This window comes from Chlorocebus sabaeus, chromosome 4 (genome assembly GCF_047675955.1).
Source record: "Chlorocebus sabaeus isolate Y175 chromosome 4, mChlSab1.0.hap1, whole genome shotgun sequence".
NCBI lineage: Eukaryota > Metazoa > Chordata > Mammalia > Primates > Cercopithecidae > Chlorocebus > Chlorocebus sabaeus.
In genome coordinates this window covers 23,052,668-23,072,210 of record NC_132907.1, presented here as the reverse complement: position 1 = coordinate 23,072,210, position 19,543 = coordinate 23,052,668, and the positions used below count along the sequence as shown (strand labels likewise).

The 19,543-nt window shown below is 39.0% G+C and overlaps 1 protein-coding gene and 1 pseudogene across 9 annotated transcripts in view; one reads left to right on the top strand and one right to left on the bottom strand.

The window, feature by feature from the left end:
* ARHGEF28 (Rho guanine nucleotide exchange factor 28) overlaps positions 1-19,543 on the top strand; it is a 317,386-nt gene that overhangs the window by 178,650 nt on the left and 119,193 nt on the right. Inside the window, exon 1 of one of the 9 annotated variants that reach the window (XM_007975223.3) lies at positions 14,794-15,128. The exons of the other annotated variants lie outside the window; for them this stretch is intronic. Within the exon in view, the coding sequence (XP_007973414.3) occupies positions 15,044-15,128 (85 nt within the window). The 5' untranslated portion in view covers positions 14,794-15,043. Of the gene's footprint in view, positions 1-14,793; positions 15,129-19,543 lie in introns of those variants that run through there. 9 annotated transcript variants of the gene reach the window in all.
* LOC119628318 (ATP synthase-coupling factor 6, mitochondrial-like) lies at positions 5,712-6,277 on the bottom strand (annotated as a pseudogene).

Below are 19,543 nucleotides of genomic sequence, written 5' to 3'. Positions count from 1 at the left end.
GTTTTTGCAAAGGAAATTATAACAGATTTTCAAAGAACCTGAGACAGAGCAGGGGACAGCAAGCTGTGAGCAATAGTCAGATGGTCAGACACGGTCTGGAATAGGAAACAGCTCTCCCTGGAGGCTACTTCAACACTCTTTTTTTGTTATTTCTTATGTGTTATTTTTTATTTTTTGAGATGGAGTTTTGCTCTATTAGCCAGGCTGGCATGCAGTGGCACCATCTTGGCTCACTGCAACTTCTGCCTCCTGGGTTCAAGCAATTCCCCTGCCTCAGCCTCCCGAGTAGTTGGGATTACAGGTGCCCATCACCATGTGCAGGTAATTTTTGTATTGTTAGTGGAGTTGGGGTTTCACCTTCAAACTCCTGACCTCAAGTGATCTGCCTGCCTCGGCCTCCCAAAGTGCTGGGATTACAGTCATGAGCCACCCCGCCTGGCCTCTTTTGATATTTTATAAGTGCTTTATTCTGCCCAGTCTCAGGAAATGTTGATAAATAGCGTGGGATAAACACATGATAAATGCTGATAAATAGATGTGTAAGTCTTTGCTGACTTGTATTATTCAGAATTGTGTGGTGTGGGTGGGGCTTCATCAGTGACACAAGCACTGCTCCAGTGACGCCCTCTGTGCTGATGGACACATTCTCTCGCTGTTCTATCCAGTGTAGTAGCCTGTGGCCACCTACATCTGTTGAGCATGTGACTTGTGACTGAGGAATCGGATTTTTAATTATCTAATTTTGTTGTATTGGACAGGGCAGAACAGAGTAAGTTCCCTTTGTGGTGGTGTTTTCTTTCTCCTTCTGGAAGTGTTTTATGTGTTTATTGTTTTCTATTTTTTTAAGTTTTCGTGGTACATAGGAGGTGTATATATTTGTAGGGTATGTGAGATGTTTTGGTACAGGCGTGCAATATGAAATAAGCACATCATGGGGAAAGGAGTATCCATCCCCTCAAGCATGTATCTTTTGAGTTTACAAACAATCCAATTACACTCTTTAAAATATATAGATTAAATTATTTTTGAGTATAGTTACCCTATTGTGCTATCAAATAGTAGGTCTTATTCATTCTTTCTATTTTTTTTTTGTACCCATCCTTTGTAATGTTTTATTGACCTTTCAGGATATCCAGAATCACACTTACCATTAGTTTACACACTGAAAATTGTGGTTGGAGAAATGTCTTGGGTGTGTAACAACTGGCAAGCTCATCCAAGCCAGTGCCCCAGAACTACCTCCACAAGGAGCTGACATTTATGTCAAATGCGGGAATTATGGCCCCATTCTCTGCAGATGCTGTAAGGGGTCGGCATTTTGTCGAAGGGGAGAATCATCAGTTGAAGGGCTAAGATCTGCTTCTGTTGCTGTCACAGTGCAGAGTGGGACTCCTTCATATTCTAGGCAGGTCAGATGGGGAAAGATGGCAAAGCATTTGAAGGAAACAGAAGAATAGAAGGTAGATGAAATGAAATGGGTCAATATGAAAAATAAGAAACAGAGGGTCCACTTGGCTCAAGTAAATGGCACTAAATGTGATTAAGAAATAGGATATGGCTGGGCGTGGTGGCTCATGCCTGGAATCCCAGCAGTTTGGGAGGTCAAGGTGGGAGGATCACTTGAGGTCAGGAGTTCGAGATCAGGCTGGCCAACATGGTGAAACCCTGTTTCTACTAAAAATACCAAAATTAGCCAGGTGTGGTGGTGCATGCCTGCAGTCCAGCTACTTGGGAGGCTGAGGCAGGAGAATGACTTGAACCCGGGAGGCAGAGGTTGCAGTGAGCCGAGATCGTACCATTCATTGTACTCCAGCCTGGGCGACAGAGCAATTCCATCTCAAAAAGAAATAAGAACTGCTTAAAGTTTTGATCCTATTTCTTAATCATATTTAATGCCATTTACTTGAGCCAAATGGACCCTTTGGGCAGCAGCAAGTGTTGTGCCAAAAGGAGAAGGGGAGTGAACATCTTGCAGGAACAAGCGGACAGCCTGTGGGAAATGGAGTAGATGGGGAGTCTCAGCTGTAAAACTGGAATCCCAATTGCAAACAAAGATGCGTAAATGATCACTGAATCAGCAAAGCTGCGAATGGCTTGATTAGACACTGTCTTGCAAACTCTACTTTTAAGAGGTTGAATCTGAAAAAATAAAACTGCATGGCTTTGGTTAGAAATTAAGATATTCAGTTAAAAGTTACGTTCCTCCTTGAGGACTGTGAAACCATAGTGCCAGTGTCTCAGGGGAATTACAGAAGCTCCTGGAACATGATGCTCCTGTTCTTTCATCAAATAATATGTCAAAGTGTGAGTGAGGTTGTGGGTGACAGACCAGATGTGGTGACACTCATACTGAAGCTGATTTTCCTGCAATTATGTATCACTCATGGTCTGCATTAGATTAAAGAGGACATGAAATCTATTTGGCCAAAGCTGAGTATCTTCTGACTATTTGGATGGAAAAAATGAAGGGTTGGTGAAACTGACATGTCAAAACAAGAACTATGTGAACATGTTTTGACTTTCCCTATGAAGGAAGGTGATAGGGAGATAGAGACACTCCCTATAGGTGATAGGAGACATGAGGATAGCATTGGTTGGCATCCTCCTTTCTGCTTGGAGAGTCTCAGTACTTGGAAGCTCTAGGCATGAAGCACTGCCTCATCTACTGTTCCAGGTCTGGCTGGTAGAGAGTGGGCTTGGTGCAAGTGCCAGAGAAAAGCATAGTATCTTGCAAAGTAAGCCTCTTGGAAAAAATTATCTTAGTCTTCTATAATTATAGAAATAATAAATGTTCACAATAGAAAAATTGGGAATTTTAGAAAGAGTAGAAAAAGAAATCCCTATAATTTCCTCACCCAAAGGCAGTTACTATTAAATTTGGGTATATTTCCTACAAGCATTTTTTCTTATGCATGCATTTCTTTTTTACGTAGCTGTGATCGTGAAAACAAGATAATTCATGTCCTGTGTTACTCATTTGACATATTCCATAAGTAAGCTCCATTTTAGAAAGTAACACAATGATGCCGTACATTTGTTTTTGTTTGTTTATGTTTTTATAAAGCATGTGGATTACGTTAATAAGAAGAAAGGGAAAATGTTGTAGATCCTCTGCACAAGTACTTATTTCCCTCCAAACCCCCTTTTTATAATACATATTGTTGATTTTATAGAGTGACCTGATCAATGTACATGCACGGGCTCAAATCACAGCTATTCTTTAATACTTTGGGCTACTTCATTGCTATTATTGCTTGTTACTAATATGTAAGATGAGGAAAAGAAAACCTTTTGGTGGGTATTGGGACTGGGAGGGTGGGCATTGGAGACAGATGAACCAAAGCTGGGTATGGAAGGAAACCTGACTTCATACCAAAAAACAAAACAAAAAAGAAAGAAAAAACCATCTAGAGGCCAGTTGGGAAGAGAAGGAAGCAGAAACAGACAGAAACAAATAATAGGATATGAGGTTCAGGTTTCTTTACCAAAAAAACACAGACCTTTCATGACTGTAGACAAGACTGAGAGAGAAACAAAGCCTCCCCACCCTGAAAGTCCCCAGAAAGGAAAAACATCAGGAGAAGGAAACTGGTAGGAAATGATTGGAAGAACCAAAGAAACAGTCCTTCTAAACAGAATGTTAGGTGGTATATAATACAGGTTTTCAGGTTCTCCATTTGTGGGCATATCTGGGAGAGTCCAGTCCTATATGTGCTAGTGGTGAGCCGGTGGGAGATGGTGTAGTCACTAGTGCTAGTTTGGCAAACAACCAGATAATAGAACTAATTAGGTTAGTTTCTCTTCTTATATTAACCAAAAGTTCTTATATTAACTAAAAGTGCTATAAATAGCACTTGTAAGTTGCCTGTGGAAAATAACATTTTGAGATGTTTTTAAAGAGGCTCTTAAGCATGGCATCTTAGGATCTGTGACCTCTGTGAGTGGAAGCTTGACCCTCTTGGCTGTTATTTAATAACACACGTGTATCTAGACTGAAACCTTAAGAATGTTTCATGAAACATGGGAGCAGGAGGACCTTAGCAGAACTCTTCTGAAAAATATGTTTTCAATCCTAATTTTTGGCAGATCTCTCTCTATGTACCAGGCTACAGAGTTTCTGTGGAGACCTTTCTTTTTTTCTTTTCTCTTTTTTTGGGGAATTGGGGAGTTATCTCTTTACCACAAACGAAAGCTTCCCAGTGAATCATTTTGAAGTAAAGGGGCTGGAGACAGTAAAATATCCCAAGAAGACCACTGGGAAGGCATAGTTATTTGTATAAATTCCAACTCAAATTTTATTCTTTTTGTTCACTTCAAGGAAATTTTCTCATTATGGTTGTTGAGGTTTCAAAACCAAGGTTGAGAATCATGGTCAGAGATCCCTGAGGGAGCTCAGCAGTGCTGAAGTCACCCCTAACATAGTGGGTTTTCAGTATTTTTGGGTATTAGAGAAATGGAGCTCTACTTTTATCTCAACTGATTACAGAAGGTATTAATGAAAGTCCATGTGTATTAGTTCACAGATTTTCAATGATTATCACCAGTGAGATCACAGATGTGTGGGAAATGGGAAAACTTTGGGGGAAGAAAGTGGTGAAAAAATTTCCTAATCACTTCAACTTATGAGATGATTAAACCTTTAAAAGTTAATTATTTTTGAACATTAAGAAAAATCATGTGACTGTAATTTGCTGTCACAGGGTCATTTGTTGGACTTTGAAGTGTACAGAATGGGATGAAGAGAGTGGGTTGATGTTTACACTAATGTCTTAAGGGCATTATGAGGATACATGATGCTTGGCATTAGTACTAACCTACCGTTAGTACATTCTAAATTACCTTTTTCTTTCATTTTACAAGCCAACTTTTTGAAGTGTAATAAGGGAGGGAAAAATGGCAGTACTTTCTCTGAACTCTAAATTTTCCTTCTCCAAAATAAGATTCTTGACCCCAAATAAACCAGCTTAGTGACTAAGCAAATTTCATGTATTCTATTCCTAAAGACTCCTTTAGTTTGATATTTCAATCAAATGATTAGATTATAAACTTCAAACAAGTAGAAACTCTTAAGAAAACAACAACAAATCTACAAAACATGAAAACAAATGAAAAATATGAAATATATTCTGGAAATGATATCTATAAAGTTTGTTTTATAAAAAGTTAAAATAATACCACTGAGGGATTTCTTCCCCTTTTCTTGTGTTGAAACACTTCAGAATACCCATATATACAGGCATTTACAAAAAAAAATTATATTTACAAAGGGATCATTGCCCAGCAGGCTTGATTGCAGTGTAAGAGTGAGTGTGTGTGAGTGTGTGTGTATGTGTCTGTGTGTGTGTAGGCTTGTTTTACACTGATTATCCAGTGGCTAATTCCCTGGAAGGGACTTTAGGGCAATTAAGATTCTGGTTAGCTTTCATGCCAGGCAGCATAAGTTCTAACCATTTATTGGTACAACTTGCTTTACCTTTTAGAATGGCTAATTTAAATGACATTTTTATGAAACATGGCCCCTTACTTGAAACATGGGCAAGAAAGCCAACAGAATTTATTCCTTTTCCCCTGCAACATCACCAAATAATTGATTTGGAATCAGAATTAAAAGAACATTTGACAGTTATGAAATGGGTACTTACTCTGATACTTCTGATTAGTTGTGCAACAAATTCACGACAAATTACCAGATTAGTTTTTACTTTATTTCTTCAGGACTGGGGTTTTTCGATGGTTTCAAATTTAGGATCTTCAAATTTGAAATTAGATAACATATTCCTGTCTGCTTTAAGCTTTAGAAGCTCACTCTCCAGCTCTTGCTGGTGCTCTGGGCCAGTATCAGCAGGTCCTCCAGATGCCTGTTGCTTAGATTTGTATTCCCTAATCTTGTCCATGAAGAGTTTCTGGATGGGATCAAGTTCCTTGTTAAATGCCACTGTGTAACACCAATGTGCCTCTGCAAATGGAGTGAGACTACTGACCGAATGACAGAGGAGAACCTGAAAATCCTCTGAAGAATCATGGTGACTCTGTGTGCCTGAGCCACCACCTCTGCCACTGCTGTCAGAATCTATTCTTTACATTATGAGGCTTCACTGAAGATGCGTTGCTCAAGTATAGGGAGAAGTGGTACAATCAGAGGTCAAATAGGAGACCCACTAGGAAGCAGTCTGTTGATTCTTCATAATATTTAAAATAACAGAAAATCAGAATAAAGAGTTAAGTTGGGCTGGGTGCAGTGCCTCATGCCTGTAATCTCAGCACTTTGGGAGGCCAAGGTGGGAGGATCACCTGAGCTCACAAGTTCAAGATCAACCTGGGCAACATAGCGAGACCCTGTCTCTACAAAAATTTTAAAAAATTAGCCGGGCATGGTACATGCCTGTGGTCCTAGCTATTCAGGAGGCTGAGGTGGGAGGATGGCTTGAGCCCAGGAGTTCAAGGCTGCAGTGAGCAGTGATTGTACCTCTGCACTCCAGCCTGGATGACAGAGTGAGACCCTGTTAAAAAAAAAAAAAAAAATGTCAAGTTGATGGTGTCCAGAGCTTGGGGAAACTTGAATTGAGCTAGGTAGGTTCATCTAGGTTATTGAGATTTGTCTGCCAATGAAATTTCAGCCCATCTAACTGAGATAGATTCATCTGCCACACAGGTGCCAAATGGAAACCTCTCAGGGAGTTCACTCTTGAGATCTCATTAACCCCATGGAGACACTGTTTTTTTCCTGTGAATCAGAATTACTTTCAGCATACTTTAATTAGTTTCCTCAGAGTTACATGGCAACTTCACATAGTAAGAACTTAAGCAAAATCAATGGGGCTTAATGCAGGACTTGAATTCTACATATCTAAATATGGATGCAAACATTCTTTTAGCATCAGTTCCACAAACATTTAGTGAATATAGATTCTATACTTGTTGCTCCCATTCTTTAAAATTTTTTAAATAAAGTTTATTTTTTAAGAAGAGTTATAGGCTTACATACTTTATTTCAATTCCTTACTTTTCACCTGATTTCCATTTTCTATTCTGGGATCCCATTACAATCAAGCTGCCGTTAATAAATTCTAGTCAGGAATTTTGTAGAATGTCCCTTAATTGGGGTTTTTCTGATTTTTTTCATCATTACACTGAGAATTACAGGTTTTGGGAAGAAGACCTAAAGGTAAAGCGCTGTTTTCCTCACACCATATAAAAGGTACATACTATCAATGTTCATTGTCACTGTTGATGTTGACCTTGATCACTTGGCTGAGGTAGTGTTGGTCTGGTTTCTCCACTGTAAAGTTACTCTTCCTCACCTCCCTTTCCATACTATGTGTAGTCCACACATAAGGAAAAAGTGGGGAGTTAATCTGTATACTTGTGGGTGTGGTATCTACATAAATTATCTGGAATTCTTCTACATGGGAATTTTGTCTGTTCCCCCCATTACTTATTCAATCATTTATTTATGTCTGTATAGAGTCACGGATATTTATTTTGCACTTTGGGTAATAATCAAATACTACTTTATTTGTTGTCAAAGTGTTCCATTTTTGGTAGCTGGGAACTCTTTTAGTTGGCTCTTGTATCCTTTTCACATATCATCAGCATTATATGTATCTTTTTTATAGGGTGGTGAAAGTGTTCTTTGATTCTTGAATTGTAGATGCATGACACTATGTATTTATCAAAACCCACAGAACATTAGAGTGCACCGAGTAAACCTTAATGTATGCAAATTTAAGAAGACCTTGAGGTTGGGGTATCCTAGGATGGAATGCAGAATATGACAAAACAATCTAGCTATATTAAAAATGTAAGAAATAACCTTACCAAAGGGAATTTTGGGTGTGGTGGAGGCAGGTGCAGAGCTATTAACTTTGCAAATGAGTGGAGTCTATACAAATAAAGGTAACATTAACTGTACAGTAAGCACCGTCCTCTAGTTGATACAGTTTTTCTCGCAGGTAAAAAGATTAAGAATTTTGATACCACTCTACATGTATTGCACAAATAAGTAAATGGATTGTGGCTAGCAGCTGCCACGTTTCTCCTTGTTGGAGTGGGTGCTTACAGATAAGCAGGGGGAAGAGGCTAGAGTAATCCATGTGGTAACAGACTAGAGTTGTAGATATCAGCAGGCACTCATGTTCAGTTAATACAGATACACATGGTTGCATACAGAAATATTTGTAGATATGTGTGTATACACAGGTTAGGATACACTTATATATTTTCTTGATCTGTCAGTTAAGAGTCCTAGATGGAACCACACCTAAGAAGCATACATAAGATGAGCCTGCCCATTTTTTTCTTTTTAAGTAAGTTTTATTTATCATATTTTATGTGAATTTTAGCTTCAGATCTATGGAATTTATAGCTTATTAATTATTAAACTCTTTGCTCATTTAATACCTCATAGTTAACTTATGTACACATGGATAACAATATAAAATCTATAGTCAGTTAAACTTTGCATTTTAAAATTGATAAAATAAGTCTGTGAACAAGTCTATGGCATGTAAGAGGTTTTTTTGGGGGTTTGGTAAAATTGGGAAGGAACATTATCAGATGCTGCTCTCCTGAAGTCCGTGGGTTCTTCCTAATAGGAGGGATTTCTTTCTCCTTAGGCTACACCAGGCACTTCCCTATCCCCGCACTCCTCCTCTGTCCAGACTTGGGGCTCTTGTTTCTCCCACCTCCAGAACCCCTCACTCACATCCACTATCTGTGCTGCCTAAGCAAGATAAATTCAAAATTCCATATGATTTATTATTCAGAACAACTGAGCAAATTCGTCCTTATTCTTTCCTTTCAGGTTATGCTCAGAAACTTCAGCATTTAAAACAAAAAGAGCTTCACCAAAGTTTCCTGTTGTTTGTCTGTTATTTTTCTTAAGATAATCATCTAGGTAGAACTTTATATCTGTAGCAATATTAACCAAGTAGTGGAAGCGTTGACGATGTAATTCTTTTTTTTTTTTTTTTTCTTTTGAGACAGAGTTTCGCTCTTGTTGCCCAGGCTGGAGTGCAATGGTGTGATCTCAGATCACTGCAACCTCCACCTCCTGGGTTCAAGAGATTCTGCTGCCTCAGCCTCCCTAGTAGCTGAGATTACAGGCACCTGCCACCACGCCCAGCTAATTTTTTGTGTTTTTAGTAGAGATGGGGTTTCACTATGTTGGCCAGGCTGGTCTCGAACTCCTGACCTCAGGCAATCCATCCACCTGACCCTTCCAAAGTTCTGGGATTACAGGCATGAGCCACCATGCCTGGCTTGACAATATAATTCTTTAACATGTTGCTTCGATCAGCAAATCTATCATTAATATTTTATTAATATTTATCTTTATTAATAATAGATAATTATTACTATTTTCCTACCCTGAGGTGTTTTGAGTATTTTCTTATTTTCTTATTATATGTATTATATGTAGACACATATCATAATATCAGTAACTTCTTCTAGCTGGGCTTCTAGGTGGTATTCATTTTTTTCCTCTTAGAGAATAGGGGATGTAAAGACCATGTCAGAACCTCTGCAGGTGCACATAAATTCTTTTGTTCAAATAAATAAAGGTAATAATGGTAGACAAGAAATTAAAACATTTCATTTTAAGCAAGATGGTATTATGGACGGTGGCATCATGTGATTCCAATTTTTGACAACAGTGGTTGTACCATGCTCCCAATTCATGTCTATTTTTTGTTATTTCAATTTTATGGGCTCTGTAAAAAATAAAAAGCACTGGGGGCGGGGGGAGGGAGGGAGGAAAATCAGAATTCACACCTCAGGGTGTCTGCACCCATCATTTCATTTTGAGAGGATAAAGTCCATGAATGAGTGTGACACTGCGGATGTGAACGTGCTGTTCCTACCATGCTTCTTGGAGTGGCAGCGTCTTGGCACAAAGGTAGGAGCCATGCTCGTAAAGATCTTCATTTTCTGTACAACATAACATAGCCTCCCCGTGAAAGCCACCCGTTTCACCGGGTGCCTGGCATTGTTAGATCCACAGGAGGACTGTTTGTGTTGAGCTTGCTGAGAGATGACATCGTGGCTTCTAAGGGATTTGGAGGAAGGCTTTATCCCTGATTTTCACCTTATTCTAGAAGTTAAGACTGCATATGATGAAGCATATATTTAAGTTGTCACTGCCCTGGTTCAAGTTATCCAGGAAAGGCTTATCCTAGCCTCAGAGGCCTTGCCTCCTTTTATCTGGATTTGTTCCAGGAACAATGTCTAGTAGTATTAAAAACTGTGGTGTCTTGGTGGCTTAACAATGGAGTAGAGAAGCAAAGCAAATCTTCCTCTTCAAGTTCCTTCCCTTCTTCTTCTTCCTTCTTCTCCTCCTCCTGCTGTTTCTGTCTTGGTATGATTTTCTTGGCACTTCCTTGCACATTGCCATGTCTGTTTGAAAACTAAATGATTACTTCTGAGGGTCAAATTGAGACTATTTCAGTGGCCAGGAACCATGGCTCATGCCTGTAATCCCAGCACTTTGGCGGGCCGTGGCAGGCAGATCACTTGAGGTAATGAATTCAAGACCAGCCTGGCCATAGTGCATTTTTTGTAATCCCAGCTACTTGGGAAGCTGAGGAGACAGGAGAATCGCTTGAGCCTGGACAGCGGAAGTAGCAGTGAGCCGAGATCACGTGACTGCACTCCAACCTGGGTGATAGAGCAAGACTGTGTGTGTGTGTGTGTGTGTGTTTTTTTCTTTTTGAGACAGACTATTTCAGTGTCTATAACACAGAAGAGTAATATATGAAAGGGAAATTTTATTTACATTCAACATTTAAAGTTGTTGAAAATTTACTTATGTTAAGTTCTTCACTGTTATAATCTCATTGGATCCTCACAATAACCCTTTAAAGTACAGGTGTTATGACTCCATTCGCTATGAGACAACTAAGTCTCAGAAAATGTGAATGACTTGTTTAGGGCCACTAAGTGATGGAGCCATTATCTGAGTCCAGATATCTGTGTCTCCGAAACCCATGATTTTTCTTTTTAGCTTGTGGTGCATTAACAATGTGACACAGTTCTTGGCCACTAAGAATTTTGGGTCCTCCTGGAAGATGAGAAAACTGTACAAATAGTGTAATTCAGACCAAACTGTAAATACTTCTTTGATATTTAATTTCATCAAGGTTGAAAGGCAGGTTAATGTCTAAATGAAGATCAAGGAAAGTTTCTTTTCTATGTGGGTCTTTTAGAAAGCTGAAACTTCAAGGTGGCAGCATCTTCCCTGAATAATTATAACCTCATGGAAGTTCTTTTCTAGGTGAAGAATTTTCTAATTAAAGGAGGCATATTCAGGTGAAGATATCTTCTGTGAAAGCATTCATACTCTTACATGGTAATGGTTGTATGATATATGGTGAAAGGGTGGCCTGGGGGATATGTCATTGAATTCTGCTGTCTGCAATTGCAATCAGCCAGTAACAGTCACCTGTTGAATATGAATGAGATGTAAATAACATCTTGAATCAATTTAAATGCAATTATATTGATAAAATGGAAAAAAAAAATACCCACCTCAATTACTATAGAAAACAAGGAGAATAAATGACCCACATCTTCAGAAGAAATGTGTTGGTGAGCAAGGAAGTAAGCTGGCCTAAAAATAAAAAGGGCTGTGCAAACATGGCTGGTCAGTAGAAATCATTTTATTATTTAGAAAACACTGAAAAATAGTGAAGCAAATGAGGACTTTGGAAAGTCTCTTCTTTTGATATCTGAGGTATTTTCACATATATCAGTTGGGTGTCTCACATGTATTGGTTAGGTGGTTCAATACTATTTCAGAATAATTTTGACATCAAGAATCACTTGATATGTAATTGGTCAACAAGGACTGCATTTGGGAGAATTAGATCAGGATGAATCTGTCTGGAATCTCAACTAATAGAAATACTTTTTATGGAGTTTTTTCTTCTCTCTCTTTGTCTGTATTGCCCTGAAGTTCTTCTGACCTGTCACTAGTAGTCATAGGAGGAAGAGCCTATTCCAGTAACTTGCTGATGTGGGGTTTATCTACCTCCTAGTTGAGGCATAAGAATTGCTTGGGATAGGGGTGGTGCTTGTTGCAAATTATTGCAGGTTCCTGGGCCACCCTCAGAGAGATTGATTCAACACATCTGGGATGGGAATCTCATAATCTGCATTTACAATGAACAGTTTTCCCTTAGGCCCCTACCTCCATTCTGATGCCTCTGAGAAATTCTGCCCCCGATTCTGCTTTCTCTACATTTGTAGCCTTCTGAACACTTTGTCGCATTTCTGACCAACTTAATAAAACAAGTTAGGGAGCCCCTATAGATTGTATTACTTTCATTCTGTTTGTAATTTAATAAGAAACATGTCTCCCTCTTTCCCATAGCATTAGTCAACTGTAAGGAGTAAAGTGTTCCTGTACCTTTAGTTAAGGGGATAGTGTAGTAGAGGTTTAACATGGGCTGTGTAGCTAGGAGCTACAAAACCCACTCCCACCAATTCAGGATGAGGACTTTAGTATTTCAAACCACCTTGGAAATGTTGCATTTCAAAAGATTCTTTAATGGTAACAAGTAGAGCTGAAGAAAAGTAACAATATCTCCCGATCCAACAGTATTTTGGTTTGGTGATTGTCCACACTAGTGAAGGTCCCCTTTCCTTGGTCTACAAACAACTTAGAAGCAGCCAAAGGGCCATAGACCTATGCACACTCCCATCATTGCCTGCAGCCTCAGAACAATGGGTTTTCTCTACCCAGAAGTACTGTTCTGTTGACAACTGTTGTGCTAAATAAAACACAAATATATATTTTAAACACTTTATAATAGTTCATGTAGACGTGTTTGTCAAAATATGTGTTTTTAATCAGTTGTCATGTAAAGGTTCTTCATCTACAGGGTAAAGGTCATTTACATGGGAGACTGACTATTGTAAATCATTAATTCCTTCAGCAACTGCCTACAGCATCCTGGGCACCATTCTGTGCTCTAAAATTGAGAGTGAATGTAAATCCTCTTCCACAAGATTTGGTATATTTTCTAATTAAAGATCCATGTGAACTAAAACTCTTTTACTGGATATAAGGGCTGAAAGTTACATATTCTTATAATTATACCCAGCTGGTTGAGAAAAATATGTACTTATTCATCAAATTAAAAGCCACAGGTTTGGCACGGTGGCTCATCCCTGTAATCTCAGCACTTTGGGAGGCCAAGGTGGGTGGATCACCTGAGGTCAGGAGTTCGAGACCAGCCTGGCTGACATAGCAATAACACATCTCTACTAAAAATACAAAAATTAGCCGGGTGTGGTGGCACATGCCTGTAGATGCAACTATTCAGGAGGCTGAGGCAGGAGAATTGCCTGAACCCAGGAGGCAGAGGTTGAAGTGAGCCAAGATCCTGCCACTGCACTCCGGCCTGGGTGACAGAGTGAGCCTGTCTCAAAAAAAAAAAAAAAAAAAAAAAAAAAAAAAAAAAAAAACCACAAAATAGAAAATGTATCAATATTTCTTTCCACTTAGTTGCAATGTTTGTAACTATAGTTGTATTTTGTTTTAGTTGTATGTTTATGTGACAAACTATATAAAAACACAGCAGTGATTTATGTAATTCTGATTTTGATTTAAATTTGAAATTAAGTGGTCTCTCCCCTTTCTCCTCTTCTCCCTGTAGCCCGCACTCAACCCCTATCCAATCAGACAGGATTAGCTTCCATGGAGCAGGCTATGCAGCTATTTTCTTGCACAGCGTGGCACAGTAGTACTGACAATTTAGGAAATAATTGAAGCAAAGAAATGAATGTTAATTAAGACACATACTGTCAGCTTCTAAATCTGCAGACTTAATGGATCCTCATATTATTTCCAATGTCCTTTAGTTTATTTGGACATCAGGTGACCTCACAAAACAAAACAAACATTTCTTGCTATTGTTTCTACTAAAAGAAATGCTTAAAAGAGACTCCCTGATAACATTTGGGATATCTTTTTTTTTCCACTGCAGATCTCGGCTGTTGTGCTTGAGCTTATTTGGGGCATGCATATCTATGTGCCTATAGGAAGCGGAGAAATGAGCCTGAGCAGTACCACGATTTATGGGGAGGCAGTAATGAGCTTCTCCTGAATGCTAATTACTGGAGAATTGTTCAGGGAGACTGCAAGAACTGTTGGTTTGTGGTAAATTAGTCACCAACTCTATTGAGATGGACTGAAAGTTTAGATCAGAGCTATAAAGGCGCCAAAATCCTGATGATTGACGGCCAAACTTGGTGACAGGACCAATATGGAAATACCCCAATTGTGCTAAACAGTGGTAGATAACTTTGTATGAATCTAATGAAACAAGTACAATCTATATAAAAGTTTAAACTTCCAACCACATTAGGATTAAAAGGGTGGTGAGACTGGATTCTTAAATGAATTATCAGAGCTGTTTTGGTTCTTAGATCCGAAAAGCTGCCCAAGCTGCCAATGGTATGAAAGAATAGTCTGCTCTGGAAAGAGCTCTTCCTGGAGTCTGCTGCCCTTCATTTGCCTGGGGATCAAGCTTTCTGGCTGTCCACACACATAAACCTCAACCTTTATCTAACACAGCCCTGGGTGGCTCTTCCGAGAAGCGATACTCTCACTCAAAACAAGCCTGCATTCGGAGGCTTTTCTTCAATCACAGGCAGCTCTCTTTTAATTCCCAGTTACCGTCCTCCTTCATTTCCATTTCCAGCAATGAGAAGAGGGGAGTTAATGATTCATTTGCTCCCAATGACCTTTTGAATAAGTGGACTGCAGTGTTTGAGCCACTCTTAGCTCCCCGCCTTCTCCCTCCTTTACTTCCCTAGTTTGGCTTTAATATTTACAGCCTCCTTGTCGGTGTACACGCCTGAATGCCCGAAGGAAGCAAAACATTTATTGCCTTTCCCTCCCTGGTGTGCAGGAGCTATTTCATCCAGTCTCATTCCTTCCCTTTACATCACACGGGGAGGCTTGCCTCCTGACTGGGGACGCCCCGAGTTCTTCCCGAGTCTCTACTGTTTCATCTGTTGATTTCACCAAAACAAAAAGATGGATTCTGACTCTGACTCACCTTTTAACTACTCGTGGCCTTCCTTTCCCAAAATGAAGATTCGAAGAAGGACGCCCAAACAAGGTACATTGCAGTATCTTTTCTTTCTTTCATGGGCAAAACGAGACATTCTATTCTTACCTTTCTTTTCCTTGTTTCTTTGCCAGACTGTTTTTCCAATGTAGCGCGTGTTTATACGTGCCTTTATAAAACTCTCACTGTACTGATGCATACAGGTTTCTGAGGCAAACCTACTAATTCTTATGTTCCTTTCACTTTGAATCTACTTACCTTGGTGTTATTACGTATGTGCAATTCTCTTTAAAAAAAAAAAAAAAAAAGAAGGGAGTTTAGTATAAGGTAAATGTTTTGGATTCACTTAATCAGAATTACCTTGGAGTTACCTTGACAATAAAGAGTCCTGTTGATTTAAACATGTTCAGTCTTTGTGGGATTTGCAGAGAATACGCATGTGTTTCATACCCAGTTTCTGCATCTTTTGTTTTAGTTTTCAAGTGTATAGTCATTAAAAAAATTTTTTTGTAATTAAGAAAATTTTTCTATTTTATACTATATTTTATTGATTTTATAGATGTTACAAGGAAAGGATTTGAAAAAAATACTTTCAACACAAAAGCCCGTATATCTTCAGAGAATATAGTCACATATTAAATAGTTTACCAAAAATAATTATCAAGTAAGTAAAATCCTTTACTGCTGAAGGAAGAAGAGCCATTTGTCTGAGCATGATTGATAATGGAATGGGTTTGCATTGCTTATTCTCTCTTACTTGAAGCCCATTCTTGTTGTAGTGTGGGCCATGGAAACAAGGGGCAAGCTGGTGTTAGGGTGCAGAAGTGGTACCCTGAGAAGCTGTTGTCCCATCCTCGGCTGGGCTTAGCTGGCGGTGACTGTTGCCTTCTGAGGTTTAAAAAAATAAGATAGTGTGTAATCCTTCCCCTTTCTTGTCTTGTGCAGGGACGTGTGTGGTTATGTTTTTAATTCAAGGAGAAAAGGAACATTTTCATAAACTTATAAGCAGGAAAGGTGTTTCTAAGCGGGTTGCCTCTGCAGCACTGTCCTTCGGGAGCATACCTGTTCTAGGGAGCAGGATGGCTTACCCTGTCACCCTGTGCTTCTCCCAGAGGAGGATGGACACGAGCAGTTGTCAGCATACCAGCCTAGCTTCGAGCATCTTCTTTCTTCCTTCTGAAATAAAATAGAAGTGTTTATTTGGCTTGTTTGCTCTTTAGCTTAGATCAAGGCCAAACCCAGGAATGAGATGTGCTTACCATCTAGGGCTAGTAGAAAGACTCAGCCTGAACACATTTTTCATGTTGCTCAGCTGCCATCCTTCAGATTCTATCATTGAAGACTTGAATAGCTTACATTCAATATATTATTTTAAGACATTAAAATTAATGTTTTAAAAATTAATTTTATTTTTTATCTAAGAAAATTGATTTTTTTATTTTATTGATTTTATAGATGTTATAAGGAACAGATTGAACAAAATTTCAACACGAAAGTCTGTATATCTTTGGTGGATACAGTCGTATATTAAAAGGCCATGATATATGTAACTTACTATTAAATGATTCAGGGTGTGTGTGTATATATCTGTGTGTGTATATATATATATAAAACAGCACAAGCATGTGCTTATAAAACAAGCTTGTACACAAATAGAAAATGGAGTAAAATGTTAACAATATGTAAATCTGGGTAAATAGTATATATTGCTATTTTTTTGTGCTGCTGTTACTCTTTCAGCTTAAAAAAAATTAGTGGATATCCTTCAGCTTTTCTGTAAGTTCGAAATTATTCCCAAATAGTAAATAAAAAACCATGTAATTTGTTTTTGAGAGAGGAGATACACAAAGTCATTATTACTTTGGAGTGAATATTATTAGTTCTGGTACATTGAAAGATTCTTGAGGGTAGGTACCGTTCTGTAGAGTCTACCAAATCTCTGTGTCAATTCTAACCCAGTTAAATTTGGGGTGTAATCTGCTTTATTTAGTTTTGTGTTTATGTGGCCCAATGTTGTTGGGACCTGGGCACCTAACACTGGAGAGACATGGGATTAATGATGAGGAGGCCAGTGGAGAGCTTTGAGAGTCCGCTGGAGTTGTAGGGAATGCATTCGTCATGCTCTCCTTTTAAATCCAAAGTTGAAGCATGGCCAGTATGAGCTGCAACAGAATGTCATAGCATAGCTATGTATAAATTAAACATGATTCAAGTGAAAGCAGGTACCTGGGATATGGAAATAATTAACTATTTGCCACTGACAAAAGATGAGTGAAAATTAGGTTGGTAGTAGAGAGGTGGGGATTGTTAGACCATGTTCCACACTTACGTTCTTTATGAAATCATGGTGATTTAGTTATGAAGAGTGGGTTTGGTCATGCTGTAATGCTAGCTGGATGGAGTCCCAGAATCACAGATCCTTAGAGCCTAAAGGGCCTTAGAGACAATCTGGTCCAATTCCCTCATTTGACAGATGAGGGCAATAGTGATGCAAGGGGGCATTATTCATATGTTCAACAAACATCTGGGGTGGGGGGTGCCAGGCACTGTTCTTGAGGGTATGGTGAAGTAATGACCCTGACAGATGCTGTCTCTGGTTACAGGGATCTTAACGTGGGGACCCATCTCCCATGACCCAGACATGCCCCCTCCATATAGTGGAAGAAATACCAAGGGACTTGGTTTTTTAGCCTGATGGCCTTTTGGGAACTGTGGTCTCTTGTCGCTTAGAGGATATCATAAGTATTTTTGTCAGTCTTCAGAACTGAGGTGGCTTGAATTTCTTAATCATTCTTCCCTTCCTTCTAATCACCACCAACATCATTCTCAGACGTAGGTTCAAGTCACCCGAGAAATCACGAAGGTGGCTTTGAGGGCTTGGAATTACTGGCTTATTGGCAAACCACTCTTGAATTTGGTCAGAAATAGTGTCTGATGTTCTCTCTTGTTCTTTCCTCGTCCTGACCTCTGTTGTCAGTATTTCCTTTGTTTAATATCTCTTCCTGTCCTAGTTTTCACTATTTTTTTGATAGAAACCCAGACACATATATATTACTGGCTTGTGGAGGGAGTGGTGTGAAAATTTAGAGCAAGGATTTGGTAATAAGAGGAAAATAACATTAGCAGAAACTCACTAATACCATATTTCAATTAAAAAGTATATCTAGTACTTTCTTATCCTCAAGCCTTCAGAGGGAAGATAAGAGGATGTGACTTGGAAGCAGTGTCTTTGGAAAAGACCCATGTCCGGCACGGAGCACGATGAAAGCAGTTAAAACCAGGCTGCCCAAAATGTACTCCTAGGGTTCCCAAAAGTTGGCTTGTTCCTTTCATAGGTAGCGCCAGGACAGGCTGTACTAGCAGCCCAGCAGTTAATGATTGGAGTGGGCCAGAATCCATTACTGTTCCACTTCAAGGGCTCCAGGAATGCCTGATTTTCGTTTTTTTTTTTTTTTTTTTTTTTTTAAGTAGGAGATTCAGTCAACAAATTTATTGCTTATTAATCAAAGGTTGAAAAATATAGGAATTAGGCTTTACCCAAGGTTCTCATAATTGTCATTCAGTCTTTAAAATGCATACTTTAGTATAAATCATTAGGCCCCAGGAAATGTTGAAATCATTCTTTTATGCCTTTTATCCACTTGTGCAACTTCTCTTGTTCTCTCCTTCCCCAGTTTATATCATATGCTACCTCTCCAATGACACATAGTGTGAATATTTTTTTTCTCTCTTTTTTCTTTTTGCTGGTGCAAAACCAGGCTACAGTTGCCAAAGAGGGCGATGCATACCAGAAAGCTTGACAACCTTGGAGAGCTTAGATAGCACTGTATTTTCTCTAATAATAATAAAAATAACTAATATTTATATGGTACCCTATTAATCATAACTACTCTTTACTAAGCTATAGTACATGCTTTATATCTATGATATATGAGTCCCAAAATAACTCTGTAATACAGATATTGTCTCTGTTTTATAGGTGAAGAAACTGAGGCTGAGTTTTATAGTTATTCCCAAAGTCATACCAGGACACACAGGGAACAGTAACCAAGGTAGAATAAAGAAGGAAAAGGAATGAAAGAATGACATATGAATAATGTGTTTTTTGCACATGTTGTCTTGTAAAAGACCTGTATATTAGATGTGTTTGTCATCTTCATTTATTAGTTGGGGACTCCAAGGCTCAGAGAGGAGAAATCAGTTGCCACAAATTAGAGCTAATAAATGGCAGAGCCAGGCCAAGAACCAGGACACTCAAAAGGCTTTGCTCTTCCTGGTATGTTTCACCACCTCTTAGTAGAGGTAAGGGATGGTAAACTCCAATAGGTAGCTACCTTGGGTTCAAAAGGTGCCATCGTGCCTCCCCATCTTAGCTCCTCCCTCTCCTTTGTGTATCTTTACTAGGAGGAGAATTGACAGGGAGAGACTCTGGAGGAGCAAGATGGTAGGGTTGTTTATGCATCTTG